General features: G+C 37.6%; 1 protein-coding gene across 1 annotated transcript in view; it reads right to left on the reverse strand.

Annotated features, from left to right (window-relative positions):
- Positions 1-11,693: 11,693 nt before the first annotated feature.
- Positions 11,694-17,801, reverse strand: part of LOC122808223 (membrane progestin receptor delta-like) — a 579,888-nt gene continuing 573,780 nt past the window's right edge. Inside the window, exon 7 of the mRNA XM_044079185.1 lies at positions 11,694-14,400. Within this exon, the coding sequence (XP_043935120.1) occupies positions 14,115-14,400 (286 nt within the window). The 3' untranslated portion in view covers positions 11,694-14,114. The remainder of the gene's footprint in view (positions 14,401-17,801) is intronic.

A 17,801-nucleotide genomic window follows, 5' to 3' on the forward strand; every position in this document is an offset into this window, starting at 1 on the left:
AGCCATGTAAATTATGCAGAGCAAACTTCCGTAGGGACTACTTATATCCTACTGCCTCCCTGCACATACCATGTTACCTTGATAATCCCAGTGTAAGCACCTTACAACTCATTTGCTCCTCTATCATCATAACCTATAACTTGACTACTTCTACTGGCAAAGAGTCGTGGTTTACTAAGCAACCAGTTAACAACACCAGTACTATGTAACTACCAGCCGCACCTCTACAGCTACCCATAATACTTCAGTAGCATCATGTTCTATTTAGTAACTCTAGTACTATCCTTGCATCACGTCTCACTAATGCCACAAGCCTGTCACTGTAGCTATGCCATAAGACTACTTCCACAAAACTGACACACATGCTAAAAGTCACTAATTTTCTAATGTTAAACATCACACCGTTGCTGCTACCCAAAACACTTTTCTATGGCATGATAATTTGTCCACAGCCATGTGACCTACCTACTTCCAAATTCTATCCTAAAGTTCTATTCTTGGTCTACAGTTATACATTTCCGATGGTGTCCTAGTGATACATTCCCCTACACTCCCCTATATTATGCTAGATGAAATTAATTAAAACCCACCACTACAAAGTTATAACAATTCTGCAACCTCAGCATTAAATTCCAGAATTTCACTAGTATTAAGTGGCATATTTTATAATTCAATACTTCCCCCTTTCAGTCATTCTAAACTCTATAGTATTAGTACTGCCACATGCTGTGCAACCTCAGTAGTGAAGCAAGCTACATGTGCTATTTTCTTCTACCCGAGTGTTTGTTATCTGCCTTACTGGGTATACCACCCTGCCACTGCCATAGGCTGATATTACTAAAATTGAAGTATTGCTTTAGTGTTAGAGGCATAAGAATTGCACAACTACTTAAGTACAGACACATTTGTTAGAATAATAAAGGATAACTTTACCTAATACAATGTATTAATACCCATGCTGTTATGTTAACGTCACTGGCACCACAGACCACTACTTATGGAACATCACAGAGATTAACCCCTCATTTGCCTAGCCTAACCTGCAACAGCCCAGTACAACCCCAGTGTTACTAATTTTGCAGACCTACTAATACCCTAATACCACATTAATTTCCAGTGCCCTCCCTCTATCATGCACCCATACCACTATAATCACTTTAGCAGCATACTCCATAGAAAATCATTATTACATCACAGACAAAGACTGCACTGCCATCTTGATGTATTACAGCATTCATCTCCAGGGCTAAATGTGTATGCTAGCACCAAGTACATAGTGTTTCATCTACGATACATTTAATCTAAACTAAAAATGTCTAAACATTTGATCTAAAACTCATTTAATCTGGAAAAACCATTTAATGTAATCGCATTAGGCTTCAGAAAATTAATGCTGCAATCGTTTAGGGTGTTAAGGTGGTAGGAATTATAAAACAAATGAGTCTAGTGTACCATTTTACCTTGCTAATACCCCATTACAAGTTTACACATCAGCAGTAATTCACTGTATGTGGTGTTTTCCCTTTATACTGTGCTTGTTTGACTGTGGAGCTAGTAAACTTAAGTAAGGGGAGGTGTGGGTGGGGTGATGCCCCCCACATGGGAAGATACAGGATGGCTTTGTCCCACCTGTGAGAAAGAAGTTTGAAGTAGTATGAGGTACATGAAATTTTAGTTGTAATGTTATTCGACTAATTGTATTTTAGACTAAACTTGTTTTATATTAAATGTTTTGATGTTTTATAATTTGATGAAATGTTTCTTAGATGTGAAGTAACACACAAACTAGTACCACACGTGTGTAATAATTACTACCCTCAGCAGTGCAACTTAAAAATCCAGACTCTCTATGCATCATACACCATACAAAAGTCACTGCTGCCTTAGTGCCACACCCCCAGTAATACTGCTACTATAGAACTTTTCATTGTCATACACCAAACTGCACCATTCTGTCATATTGCATGCAGTATGCAATTTCACTTACTTAAAACGTATAGGCTCACTGCTAACTTACCCCTTACTTGTTTCAGCCATGTTACTGATTTAGAATAATGCACTTATGGTTCTTAGTACTACGCCGTCTACAACACAAGTAGTAACCCAGTAACATATGCTATATAACATATTGAACAGCTAAGCTAACAACTATTGTCTGTTAAAATATTGTCCATAATGATGTACTGTGACACAGTCTTTATAAGTTAAAATATAGTCTGTATCACCTTCACAAACTTGCTTCTAGCCCAGATGCACCCAAATTATATGTCTAACCCATTTCTTCTTCTGTTGTTTATATCATAGAAATCCAGCATACACCCAGCTTCACCAACTGCCTTCGAATAGCATACACCCAGCTTCACTGACTGCCTTCGAATAGCATACACCCAGCTTCACCAATTGCCTTCGAATGGCATACACCCAGCTTCACCAACTGCCTTAGAATAGCATACACCTAGATTCACTGACTGCCTTAGAAGAGCATGCAGTCAGCTTCACTGACTGCCTTTGAACAGCATATACCCAGCTTCACCAACTGCTTCATGAACTGCCTTTGAATAGCATACACTCAGCTTCACTGACTGCCTTCAAAGAACATACACCCAGCTTCACCAACTGCCTTTTTATAGCATACACCCAGCTTCACCAACTGCCTTCGAATAGCATACACCCAGCTTCACTGACTGCCTTCGAATAGCATACACCCAGCTTCACCAATTGCCTTCGAATGGCATACACCCAGCTTCACCAACTGCCTTCAAATAGCATACACCCAGCTTCACCAACTGCCTTCGAATAGCATACACCCAGCTTCACCAATTACCTTCGAATGGCATACACCCAGCTTCACTGACTGCCTTCGAATAGCATACACCCAGCTTCACCAATTACCTTCGAATGGCATACACCCAGCTTCACCAACTGCCTTCAAATAGCATACACCCAGCTTCACCAACTGCCTTCAAGTAGCATACACCCAGCTTCACCAACTGCCTTAGAATAGCATACACCTAGATTCACTGACTGCCTTAGAAGAGCATGCAGTCAGCTTCACTGACTGCCTTTGAACAGCATATACCCAGATTCACCAACTGCTTCATGAACTGCCTTTGAATAGCATACACTCAGCTTCACTGACTGCCTTCAAAGAACATACACCCAGCTTCACCAACTGCCTTTTTATAGCATACACCCAGCTTCACCAACTGCCTTCGAATAGCATACACCCAACTTCACTGCCTTTCTACTGCCACAAATCCTACAGTCCTTCCTCTATTCTTTTCAATCACACTACAGTATAAATATTCCCTTTAAGTAAAAAGCAACTAGTAGATGTCTTTTCCTGCACATCATAAAAACATGCTAACAGGTGTGTTGTTATTTCTTGTTGTCCTGTACTTTATATATCCTTTGCGTGTTATTCAGTGGTCCATTTATAAAAGAATTATTTGCAGTAAGCCATCTGAAATAAGTTGCTTTGGATCTCCTTTAAAATTCCTTCTAAAACATATTAATCCCAAAATAGCACAATCTTATTGATCAGCCATACTACATTCAAAATTATGCCAGAACTTACATTTCATCAATTTTCTTCATAATTTGTCTGTTTTAAATGTAGATTCTACAATTTGATGATACAGCTAACACAGAAAATGCCCTCTGACCCTTCTGCCTACCAGCACACTACTTACAATATTCCTCTTTTTTATACTACAGTTCCACATTTGTAAATTATTATCCTAATGTTACCTCATGCCTACCCCAAGCTACCTAAAAATGCACACACGCACACACCACCCCATATACTCACCTGCCAACATGCTTACTACTTCCCCTATTATTAAATAGTTCAGTATCTGACACCTATCTTTTTAATCACTTAAACTTGCAGGCAGAGTTTTTTCATCACCTAGTTCACTAACAAATCCTTTTCTATGGTGTGTTTTTAGATACCTTGACAACATATCTATCATTTTTTTTTTTCACTTTCTCATGTAGTCCATCTTCAGCACCCCCAACTAGCCAGGACAATTCACCTACCTATAAAATCATACACTTTATCAGAATTTTCACTACAACTCAACTTTACCCCAACCCCAGTGGTTTGAAAGGGCATGGCAGCCTTTACCATTTACCCTCTTTTCCATAAATGACTTAAAATACTTTCTAACTCTTTTGCAAAAAATGCTCTCTGCTGTACTGCAACATGTAATTATGTTGCTGCTTTCACAGAGACAGCGAAAGAGAGAAACGGGGATTATCACATCACAAATGCATTCCTATTTCTCAGCTATCTGCCATTGTACAAAGAAATGTTAAAGCAGGAATTCATATTTATGTGACTCTGCATAGCAAGGAAACTTAAAATCAAAATATCTGCCACATAAATTATAAAACATAGCCTTAATAGTAAAAAAAAAAGAGTGGGAAAAATTTTCTGGGTGGTGGGGATTCATGAAAAGGAAGACAGTGAGGAAAAGCCAAGACCAAAATGAAAAGCGACAGATGAAAAACTGAAAACATTGTGCTTTGTGCTTTCTTTCAGCTTTTCACAGTACAGTTCTAAGAGTATGATAAAGCTAAAATATTGCCTAAAGATCAACTATATGCAAGTGGGATTCAAACCCAGATAGATAGCTTTAGTCCATCCTGATTAATTAAGTGCACTAAAAGACCTAATTATCAGGTCTAAAAAATAGGCTTTCTCAGAGGGTAAAGCAATGTGTAGACATGAACAGCCACCATAATTAAAAATAATCATGGTCCACAGTTATAGAGATGCTGATCCAAATTAAAAGTAATTACCACATCAAAACTCAACTGCCAAGGTATTAAAAGGCTAGCAAAGTTTTCCAATTTTATCAAGCTAACATAGACATAGCTAGATGTGTTAACTGTTTCCCAGCTTAATGGCATGCATACCTCTCAACCTCTTAGAGCAAGAAATCTGGACAAAGCGATAAACAAAAGTGGGACAGATGCCCAAAAAGACTGATAATTTTTAAATAAGTCGATAGAATAACAGGTTTTGCATTCACATTAATTTTCTGAAGGGTATAAAGTCTGAAACTAAAATGTCTGTCATTATTTTCTAATTTCAGTCTTTAATGATTTGCCACTAATTTGTCAGAAAAACACAATTTTTTGAAAAATGGACCAAAAATATGAGGGAAAAATCTGGACATTCTGCGAAAATCTGTAAAATTGGTAGGTATGAATTGGCATGCCTACAGACTTCTGACACAGGTTCAGATGTGGGTAATGCAGGCGTTTCCTGTAAACATCATAAGGAGCATCTCAAAACAATTCTCCAGTAATCCCCATAATCAACAATACAGAGGAATTATGATAAGGAATGAGGCCAACAGCTTAGCAGTGTTGTATCCTATAAATATATGCTCAAATCTTTTAAACCACACCAGCAGTGCTTTATTACACTGTGAGGCTAGCAGTGATTGCAGAGAGCTGATAGGTGTAAGCCTGGCTGTGAATTAATAAAGTTACACTGATTGCAGTACCTATCCAACTATCAAACTGATTAAAGAAATTATTTTTAAATGAATTAACTTCTGCCCATTACATGGCTTGTATCTTTTATCACCTTTTTCATGTGGTAAGATTCATTTTTTCTTTGCATGTGTGTGTATATGCGTGTGCGTGTGTGTGTGTGTGTGTGTGTGTGTGTGTGTGTGTGTGTGTGTGTGTGTGTGTATGTGCATCTGTGCGTGTGTGCGTGTGTGTGTGTGTGTGTGTGTGTGTGTGTGTGTGTGTACGTGCCTTGTTTATTATTTTTTAAAGCATACATCAATTAATTTATCCTTAGTTCCCTTTATCCATAACCTGATCTGGGTTTTAAGGGAGCTGGTACCTATCCCTGCAAGCAACAGCTAAAGGATATGTACTTAGTCCTGGACAGGACACTAGTTCAGAGCAAGATGCACACACAAGCACACACACATAAAACACAACACACACACACACACACACACACACACACACACGCACACGCACATAGCTATGAGTCGATTAGAGTAACTCTAGATCACCTACCAGCATGTCTTTTGTAACAGGGCAGGAAACTAGAGATCTTGGCAAAGACCCAAATGGACACAGGAATGATAAATCAATAACAAATTAAAAAATAAGGTAAAACAGGTTGCTCTTTATACTATAACAGCATCAGTCTTGGGATGAGATAAACTATAGGGCAAAGTCAATTGCTTCCACAACCCCAAGAATTTCATCATCATTACATAGCACCACTTATGAATGGGGGTGCCCAATGATTCTTTCCTAATAAGAGTGTTGCTTTCCCCCCATATTTACTGTGTGTGAAACAGATATGATTTTGTCACTATGAAATATTATAATTGTGTCCACATCTCTAGCTAATGATGTAACTATTGTATAATGATGCATAATGAAAAAAATGCATTGCCCATTCTGGCTGCAGAGTGCCATACATGGTTTTCAAAACATAAGAGTAGAAACCAAAGCCAGCAACAAGTGAGCCATGTGGTAAATAGTAGTTTATTAGAAAACTACTTAGACTTCATTACAAGCTTGTAAAAAACAGACCGGTTTCGGCCAATATTGATCCTGGCCTTCTTCAGTGTATTACAAAAAGCACAGACAAAATCAAGTCTTTATATAATAAGCAAAAACAAATGATTGGTTGACATTTACATATCTGATTAGGGAGCTCATGAATATTTATACAATGATAGACATTATGCAACCTGATGGATGTACACCATAGAAAGTATTTTTAAATTCTTTCATAAATGTTCATTGAGCCCTGGATTAAATAAGGCACCAAGTTTGGTGATCCATTTTTTCTCCCTGGCATCAAGTTTCTTATGCCAGCCAAGTTTGTGAGTACGATCACCAATGAGCTTATCTATGATAACAAAATGAAATTGAGCTGTTTGGTGCGTAAGAGTGTGTTTATATAAGGCATTAGTGGCTCTTTTACATTTAATGTCACTCAGGTGTAAGTAAGTATATTATATAGTACATATTTTGAAGTCTAAGGAATTTAGTAGTAGGAACAGTAGTACTGTTTTTGATATTCGATTTTTTGCCAATTGTAATACAGATTGGGCTATCTACATGGCATGCTGTAGTTGCCATGCATTTTATATAGGCCAGACTTCACGACCACTCAGGTTACGTATGTCAGAACACCTGAGTGACATTAAATGTAAAAGAGCCACTAATGCCTTATATAAACACACTCTTACGCACCAAACAGCCCAATTTCATTTTGTTATCATAGATAAGCTCATTGGTGATCGTACTCACAAACTTGGCTGGCATAAGAAACTTGATGCCAGGGAGAAAAAATGGATCACCAAACTTGGTGCCTTATTTAATCCAGGGCTCAATGAACATTTATGAAAGAATTTAAAAATACTTTCTATGGTGTACATCCATCAGGTTGCATAATGTCTATCATTGTATAAATATTCATGAGCTCCCTAATCAGATATGTAAATGTCAACCAATCATTTGTTTTTGCTTATTATATAAAGACTTGATTTTGTCTGTGCTTTTTGTAATACACGGAAGAAGGCCAGGATCAATATTGGCCGAAACCGGTCTGTTTTTTACAAGCTTGTAATGAAGTCTAAGTAGTTTTCTAATAAACTACTATTTACCACATGGCTCACTTGTTGCTGGCTTTGGTTTCTACTCTTTAGTCTGGATTTTTGCCGTGCAACTCCCTACGTGCAGGGGAACTCTGTTTTCAAAACATAAGCCAAGACAAGAACGCTGTTGCCACTATGTGATAATTTCAGTAAACTTTCAGTAGTTACATAGGTTTCACGCCAGGATTCATCCTAAGCTGTTTTGTTATTTTTTAAATGTTTTATTATGTTAACCAATAACCAGTTAAGTGAACTGACTGTCGAGGACCATTTTCAGCCATGACCTGCATCATAAGGGTGACAGTAAATATAATGCATTTATGAACACAGTCCTCAATTAAGCAGCATGTTTTGGGAAGAGAAAAGAAACAAAAGTCCTCAGACACAACCCAAGCAGACATGAAGAGAATAAGCAAACTGCACAAAAACAGTAACTGGAAGTCAGGGCTAATCCTTGGCTCCTGAAGCTTTGAGACAGAAATCCTACCTCCTTAACCACCATGCCACTCCAATTTAAACTCCTCCCACCACACAAACAGCACTGAGAAGTGAAGTGTGGTATGAAATAACAGATTTAAAAGCTGTTAAAAGACCTTACACAATCACACAACCTGTTTTTTTTTGTTTGTTTTATTTTTTGCTTGGGCAGCTAAAACTGCCCAACAGTGCCCATGTATTACAAAAAGGTCATGACCAAGTTTCCAATTATAACCGAATGGCATGTGTCATCAAACAAGATATGAAGACATTCCATTTCTTGAGCACATAACAGTTCAGTTACACTCAAATACCTGATCATAAGCATTTATATTATGGGAAGATATTAAAGACTGGACCATCAGCATTGCTCTCCCCTTGGAGATGATCAAGAAGAGAACTTAAGTGTTCCTTTATACTTCTAAAATTTCTTTACCTGTCTATAGCTACTTTACTTTTTACTTTTTTTACTTTTTTTTTACTTCTCTCTTCTCTTCCTCATTCTGAGTTTCTCTGACTACTACCATCTTCATTTTTCTCATTTACTCCTACACTTTCTCTACTTTTTTTTTTCTTATTGTCCCACCCTTCTTACATTCAACAACTAACACTTCTTATCCCCCTATCTTACTTTAACTCTGCTAAGATTTCATGTAAAACTGTAATGCCAACCCTGTGTTATTTCACTTTGTAACAAATCTAACAGGAATGCGCACCAATGGATTTTTCTTATTTTAATTGTCTTTTTGATAGGAGCCATGGGATCTTTTATCTCCACCTGAGCTGCTATCAACTCAAGCACATGGAACCTCGGTTTAACATCTCATCCAAAGGATGATGCACTAAGGAGTGCAGCATTCCCCTAATGCTGCTCTGCAGTATCAGCAGTTGATCTAGCTGGTGTGAGAATAGAACCCATAGACATCTGCACCAAAGTCAAGTGTGCTACCTGTTGCATCACTGACACTGCTCCACATGGCGGTAAACTAGGACGTGGTCCAACTAAAAGACTTGTACCACCACGACAATTGAAGTGAACGCACTCAAAAGAAATATCAAATGAAATAAAAAGTGATTTAATCTGAGTAGTTAACTAACTAAACTAACCCTAGACCACTTATAATTGAGAGTAAGTCTCGTGCAATAGTCAAGATCCACATCAGCTTTGACTCAGATGTTGTAATAACCTAAAATAAGATAACCTCAGTTTTCCAAAACTGACACAGATCCGTGAACTTTTGCAGAAATACCATTATATCACCAGGTAGAAGGCAAATGAGGTAAAATCTGAACTTTTTTTCCTACTGCAAGGATATATGCAAATGAGATGGTACTTATTTCTGCTGAAAGAATTTCTGAGTACCATTATGGATTTAAAACAATGTTCAGACCTCTCCAGCCTATGGCACTATATAATGGAAAGATCTGATAGAACTGTTAATGCTAAAAGAGAGAAAATGTTAGCCTGGCTCTGTGACATAAAGAAATGAAGTTCAGACTATAACCCAGATGGCCTGATATCAATTTGCACATCGAGAACTGGAATAGCTGACCCAGGGGAACAAATAGGAATGAGGGACTGATCCTGGCTTACCAATCCAGTGGAGAAGGAATGCACTCTGGCCCAATGGAATGCTGGCACCTAATAGAGAGAGAGGTAAACTGCATGCAGCACTAAGGGATGAAGATGTGCTTGGCTTTGTCATGCCATGTCTATGCAGAAAACTTCACAGAGAGTGGGCAAGCATGTCAACAGGAGAAGACATAGCAAGCTTTCATGTCACCTGCAAGGAGATGGTTTAAGTTCCAAATAAGGAAAAAAAATCCTCACAGTTCCCTGAATGACAGCCGCACTCTACTCAAGAATAGCTTGTATGATGGTGCACAGATGGTCAATAAGCAGGGGGGGGGTCACAAAAAAAAAAGAAAGAAATGATGAACAGAGGTGGAATCCAACCAGGTTTCCTCACTAAAGTCAGGTTAGCCTCATGCAGCAAATTAGCTGCAATAGCCTGTTTGTTCTGGGTGAACCTAGCATTTATATAACCACTTCCTCCATTTGGGGTATTCAAGAAGCAAGTCCTACTAACAGAACTATGATGGCATGTGAACTACCTAGATGCCCCACCCAAATAGAGTGGACCACAGTCAGAGTGACATTTTGCCTAAGGATGGCACAAAGTGCTTTTTACTGTACTATACATCTCTAACAATTATACCATAGAAATGTATAAGATATGGACAGACTATAAACAGTATAACATTTGGAAGCCTACTGAAAGCTCAAGTGTTTACTCAGCGTTGAGTGGTTTAATATGGTAGATAAGGAAAGTCAGATCTGTTCAGTCTGGATAATGTTAACTATGGGACTTTGTATCTTCTTGGTGTAGATGTAACCTCATGGTAGGTATAGTACTTCTTGGAGGAATATGGGAGGATGAAACTCCCTTTTTGTGGGGATTTTGAGAAATGTTGCTTCCACAAAAAACATGTACATACTACAGGAATTACATGAATGATACAGGATAGTGGTATGTGAGTTTATGTGCCTGTGGTTTATTTAGTGCTATAAAAAGCTTTAGTTTGTGGGTAGGGCCTTCAGCATTGTTAATATTGTTCTTTTAAATTTTTGACAGAAATTGTTCTTTGTGTTGTGGAGTTGCTGTGTGTTGGTTTTAAATAATTAATTAATGTAATTATTTATTTTTTTCTTCTGATGTGCAACTCAAGTACTTCTGCTTCAATGTATTACTATTAATCCATTACACTTACCTGAAAAAATCAATTAAAGTATACCCAGGGGCATACAATTTTTAATACTCTCTGACAACTTTTTGAAAAGATGCTCATGTCGCCACTAAATAAAATGTATTATTATTATCTTGAAATGGTATGTTAAGTCTTAAAAGGAGTTCTAGAACTGGCAGGATACCTGCTTAGTTGTTTTATAGTTGTTGTATATGTAATTTTATGTTTTTTCTTCTCAAGTTTTGTTAGAAAGTAGTAACTATATTCATGTGCTGAAAACTATGACTAAAAAATAAAAAAATATTTTTTTGACTGGCAATTTTTACATGCCTTCTGTTCTTTAATATATGCATGGTATAACTTTGTATAACTAAATAACAAAAAAATGAGAAAAAATGAATTTTCATATGCAGTAAAGACTATGGGGTTCTATAGGAACCACATGTTGCGTTAACCTCTAAGATTCTATTATCATGCATGAGTTTTCTAGTAATTTCACACTTTCCCTGAGATTCAGAAAAATCCTCACTGCTCTTATAAATTGCCTGCTAGATGACATTGAGGAAATGCATTTCAGAGGTAGCTGTGACCACAGTGAATTAAGCCCCGTTATCAGCTCATTAGCATATCTCTGAATTACCTTTGTTTAACACTAGCCTCACACCTGACAGTAGTAGTGTTTTCTCTGGCAGCCCTTGCATCACATTGGCAAAATCATCCCCCCTACACTCACATACACATTAAGACACCCAAGCACCCATGCGCACACACGCACACACGCACACACACACACACACACACACACACACACACACACACACACACACACACACACACACACACATCTGAGTACTCACACATATAAATACATACACACCCAACAGTACACAAGCCCCACCGCAACCTCAATTCCCTACCTAACCACCCCTAGTGTGACCACCCAGGCATGCACACACACATTCAGACAGCTTCATTTATGCCCCTCAAGACATGTACGCACATATACACAAATGTCAACATACATTCACATGCTAACACATCCCTTGCCCCCACATCTTCACTGAGCACAATTATACAGTGACTGCTTCCAAAGGAGTGACTGGATGATTGCCATCTTTTGACAGTGTTCACTTTTTCCTATACCAATCATATTTTATACTGGTGAGTGACTCTTTGAATCATTTGGCATTGTAAATCAGGAGCTGCAGGCATTTCTGGAGGAGAGTGCATAGCTAATTAGCATAAGTCACTCCTCCAGATTGCCAAATTAGCATGCATCTCTATCAGTGAGACTGCCCTATGTGTTGTGGCTTCCACTAGCAGGAAACCGCAGAAGTAGGGTGATCTATAAATCAGAAAGAATTACTGCAAGGGGGAAACCACTCATGTTAAGGCTTCCCACTTGCATTAGACCTTTCTGAATCCCATCCATTGTGTGGCAATGTTTCTATGGTATAGCATTATTAAAATATTCACTGTAAAAAGTTATGTACCAGGTTCCAGGTTCCAGATAACTTATTTAAAAACTCAATCCAATCTCTGTTTTCCTGAGAGGGTTATTGGAAATGTACTACAGTACTTTGTAAAATAAAACATTAATACTTAAGAAGACGCATCAGCTTTCTCTAAATTCCTGGCAGATCTAGTCCTTATTTGCTTGTTCCAACTTAATCTGATTCTGAAGTAATTCATAATTTTTCCACATCTGTCTGAAAGTATGTGTTCTGTAAAGAACACATACATACTATCAGTTTGCATGGAGTAGAATATGCAAAGTTACCCTGCTACATTGCACCCTAAAGATTACTATAAAAGTAATATTTTGGCATTCCAGGACCATGAAAGCAAAAACTACCGGAAAAGGGGTCCAGGAAGGCATTTCATTCAAAAGTAACATTTGCAAAAATCAGATTTGACCAAAACATTTCGACTTAACTGTTAACACCCAATCTGCACACGAATTGCTAGCCTGCTCTACCAGAAATGTAGTATTTCTTTATCAGTCAGATGCTTTTCAGATGACTAGGAAGTTCATATTTTTTGCAGTATAAAATCACACTATCAACTATAACCAGAGCATAAAAATGGCTGGCTTCCCATTCAAAAAACTGAAATATAAATGATAGAAAAGTAAAAGACTGAAAATAAAATCTCAAAAGATGCAAAAGCTTCAAACAAAAAAAATCGTGAAATATTACAAAAATATATACGTGACACAACTGCAAAACACTGGAGTTAAAATTCCAAATAAACAATATTTTTTTCCAAAGTCAAACCTTCTTGTACCTTTCTACCCTGCTAAATATATATTCTCAGATTGTGTTCCTACAGCCTTGAAAAAGTGGAAATTTATGCTTTTGCTGTCAAAACTCTATTTTCATGTTGTGTGTGAAACTATTTTTAGATTTATTTTTTGACTATAGCTAATATCATTTCGATATTTCCTTTTTCAGGTGTTTGTATATTTGGAGTTTATATTCTCTTTTGTATGTTTATGGTCCATCTGATAAGTCTGTGACATCTCTTTGGGTGGGAGCAGACATTTGGCCAAGGGATGCCTTCACCTGGCAGGCTGTTAACTGAAGTAATATTGTTTTAGGATATTTGATTTAGAAGTGTTATTATGATTACAAAGTTAGCTATAACAACAGCATATAGTTTCACAAGTATGGCTTTCTACTATTTCTTCACTGGTGTTGTGCACAGTATTGCTATTATATATGCCTGCACTGCACCAAATAAAAGAGAAATCATTATGGGTTAAGAAAATAAAGCCTAATCAAGTAGCCGATAAATAATCCTTCCATTTTGTTAATAATTACTTAGACTCAGAATAATGCTTATTAAATGGCAGTACAATTCCTAAGTATCCAAAATGTTTATATTTAGCTGATCTGCATTAGTTATGCCATAAATACTGTATGGTTAAGTAATTGTGATCTACCTATCACAGTTACGTTATTCATCCTCATACTGTAATCCCACAAGCCACTGTTTTTTCCCCTGAAAGACAAGTTCATATACTCTGCCCCTGTGAAAGCCACATCATACCACATTCTTTTTTACCCTAGCAGTGTACCAGTAAAACTTGTATTCCACTGGTCAGGTCATGCGTACCAACCTCTAAGTAAACTCCAAGGCAAAAGGGCTCTGCCTTGTCCTCAAAGTCAGACTGAATTTATGAACTACTGTTATCTCATAGGTTGTTTTTTCAAGTTTTTGTAGCAGGATACAACATCATTGCACTTTGAGATCTGTCGACTCAGAAAGGGAGGTCTGCAGGATGCAGGAAGACTTTGGAGAACAGATGATGATGCTAGTGAAAATCCCAATGATAAGGAAGTTTCCCAGCACAGCTGTCATTCCAACAGCCACTGTGCCAAGGAAGGAGGGCAGTGATGTGTTTGTAAGCAGCCAAGGTTGTCGAGATGACATATCTGTGAGAATAGCCTCCATCTGAAAGTGGGTACCTACAATTGCACAAACATGGAACAGCTGATGGCTGTGACCTGTAAAAAAAAAACTTAAATTAGAGAAAAAATGCCACTTTTCAAAGCCAGTATAAATAAACAAGCTCAGAGTATACAATATTCTTTCACAGAGTCTATGTTGTGACTACACTTATTACATTTCTGAAGTAAAATGTAACACCTTTTATGAACACTTTTGTCATTTAAATGATTTAAATTATCTCCATCTTTCCATTAATCCATAACACTATGAGATAAATAACCAAATCAATCCTCATTTTTGCACTTTAAAAAATTAAAACACATTTGGTTTCATTGTGCAGATACGGAATGGCAGAAGAGAAAGTAGCCACGCAACAGTTTACCGAGTCCTTCTTACTGAATCCTTCAGTCACCAAAATGGTTCCATTGAAGTCTGCCATGAGGTGTTGTGATCTCAGATGTGTTTAAATTTAGTTTATGGGGTGTAAGGATCTGCCCTCACACATGTTGTATGGTCATTGAGTGACTGTTCCTCCAACTCATACTCTGTCCATTTTCAGTGACAGCAGATTCAAGGAAGAGGATTTGGTGACAAACTGGTTTTGCTTCCACCATTTGTTATAGACCTGCTTTCATCTTGCTTACAGTTCAACTAACAGAAAAGTAAATTAAACCCTAACTCCATTAGTCCCAATAAAAGCTGAATTTCTGAAAGTAACTGAAAGCAATTTATAACCTAACCATCTTCTTTTTACTTTCCAAGGATGTAACATATGTATATATAAACTGTAAAAATCGGTATTCAAAACCCCGAAGGGCAATACAGCTATGAAACACAAGTATTTGCATTGTGTTCCTGTACCAGTAAAGTAAAACAGGCTTTGGGTTACTTGGATTATCTTCACATATTAAATTTTGAGTGTTTTATTAGTTATATTTATAGGTTCAAAGGTTCATAGGTAAGTACTGGGCTAGCTGCCCTTGCAGGAGGCCATTTTAGGCCAACCAGTTTCCCTTTTGTGCTCAAATTAACTTATCCTATTTGATTAAAGACTGGCCTTATCCATCCCACGGTTGATAATTATATATTACCTGCAATGAAAGTAACTGGGCTCATTCCATAGATAATTTGAGGGGACCCATGTATGGGATAAAGGAGCTGCCTCTGTCCATTATTAGTACAGGGGCAGTCCCAGGTTAAATTTTCTGTTTCGCATCCATAGATCCAAGTTGCATTTCAAATATACAAGGATGAACTTTGTTTAATGGAGATGGGGTATCTGTTCCAGACCAGTGGTATTCTCTGCAAGATATATCTGCCCCTCCAAACCATTCTGTTGATGTTGCGGAAGAGGTTTAGATCCCTAGACCAAATATTTCTGATGCCATTTGACTTACTGATGTGCAGTAAATCTATAAGTACTGGATCGGAGGATCCCTTGAAAACAAGACAGAGGTCACCTCTTAGCAGTCTGTAGGATACCAAGTATAGTGACAGGGTACTGAGTTGGTCAGTACAGAACATGTTGTTAGGCCTTGCATCCCTTTAGTTAGGAATTTCTGTGGGAATTCAAGTTGTTGCATGTGCCTGGACAGATATGTCAAAGGGGGCATCATATTCAATGAATGGCTTAATGAGGGCTGAGTGAATGGGACAGAACATCCCTAGATCTAGACACAGTCCCTTTGTTTATAAGCTATGCATTATAGAAGGACTTTCTTACAACAATTTAGTTTCAGTGCTTTATTTTTTTTTTTGGCATCAGTCATTTATTTGGGGCAAACCTTCCTGCAGGATGACTAAGACATCTGAAACTTAGTCAGCCAGAGACCTTTGGTATTAGCTTTTACTTCAGAAAAGTAGATGCAAAACATGAGAGGTCCCAACACAGGACCCTGTGGGACTCCACTGGTGACTGGTCACTTTGTGGAGGTAAATTCCTCTATTTTAATTATCTATGCTCTATCTGTGAACCAGCTGGTAATCCAGCAGGTGACATAGGGGTTTATTCACAGTCTGCTATGCTTGAGTAGGAAGCTGTAGCAAAAGCATTGGCTGGGTTGAGCAAGGCAGTGTATACTGTTTTGCCTTCGTCCATTGCTTTGAAGACATTTTCAAAAAATCCATCAAGTTGAGTAAGCATGACCTGCCCTTGACGAATCCAAACTGAGAGTTTGATTTATAAACGGATTTATTGGCCTTTTATAACTGTAGCTGTATCCTACAGTCCCTGTGCTTTTCAAACTTTTGCTGACAACATGAATATGATGTAACATGTAATGGCACTAAAACTTGAGCAAGATAAAGTTCTATAATGATTTTAATTTATCAGTAGAAACCCTAAGCAAAACTACTAAGTAGAAACTCATGATGACAAATACAAATAGCACTAGGACATAAATCACATGAAAACAGCTTTTAATGTCTCCACATCGTTTGGGTTTCCAATACCATGATAGGAATGGACCCCATTCCTAAGTCAAAGTACTATTAAAGTTCATGAAATTTGTATTGTTCAATCTTTGATGTCAGCCAAAAGTGCTCTTCACAGCACCTGCAATGTGCCCATTAATGACTCCTTATGCAATTTTGTGGGGTTACATGGATTGGTAACTATTCTAAATACGATTGTAATTCTTTTTTATAAGACCCATTGCTCTTACTTCTGTGAGGGAAGTGACATGATGCTGTAGTGAAAATCTCATCTAAATATGATTAAGATCTGATCTAACCTGTTATGACATCACAACTATTACAAATGAGTCTGTGTACAACATGAAGTCAGACATTTGAAGCTGGTAGTATAAGATTCACAAACTGCCCTGGATTCTACTTGCACTAAGTAATTAAGCAATGATATGTATGTGTGATCTTGTTTGAAATGACTGCTAAAAACTACTTCAGCAAAGCATTCAGTTACATTCTCCTATGGCATTCATGAGAGGAGGCACTTGTGTTTTTCTGAAAAGGCATAAACTGAACGTTCTATGACAATTCTTAAAGTTTTATATGTTCACATCATGGCACAGATTAAAACATAGATAATTATCTATAAACAAAATCAGGGACATAAATGTTTATTCTAATTTTCCTAGTCATTAGGAATAGTCATCTCCTGTGACATTAACAGAACATGCTGGAGAAACAGATATGTCTCCCAGAGACTTTTACTCCTCTGGAACAAACTCCCAATTCACATAAAACAGAGTTCCTCAATGACCCTATTTAAGCATAACTTAGACAACTTGATGCGAGACTGTAAATTTATCCTGGGGGTAACGCCTATGTCCCTCTTGGATAAGGGCAGACGGTACTGATCATAGACTTGTGCTGCAAATATAGACCATACAACTTGGTCAATAAAGGAACAAGGGTAAACATGGCTAGGCTTATAAATGCCCTAGGGCCAATGGCCTAGTAACCTCCTATGAACCTATGTAGTTCGTACAGAATCATACTCCAGAGGAGTAG

The sequence above is a fragment of the Protopterus annectens genome, chromosome 8.part0 (assembly GCF_019279795.1).
Source record: "Protopterus annectens isolate FY-2018-M chromosome 8.part0, PAN1.0, whole genome shotgun sequence".
Taxonomy (NCBI): Eukaryota; Metazoa; Chordata; order Ceratodontiformes; family Protopteridae; genus Protopterus; species Protopterus annectens.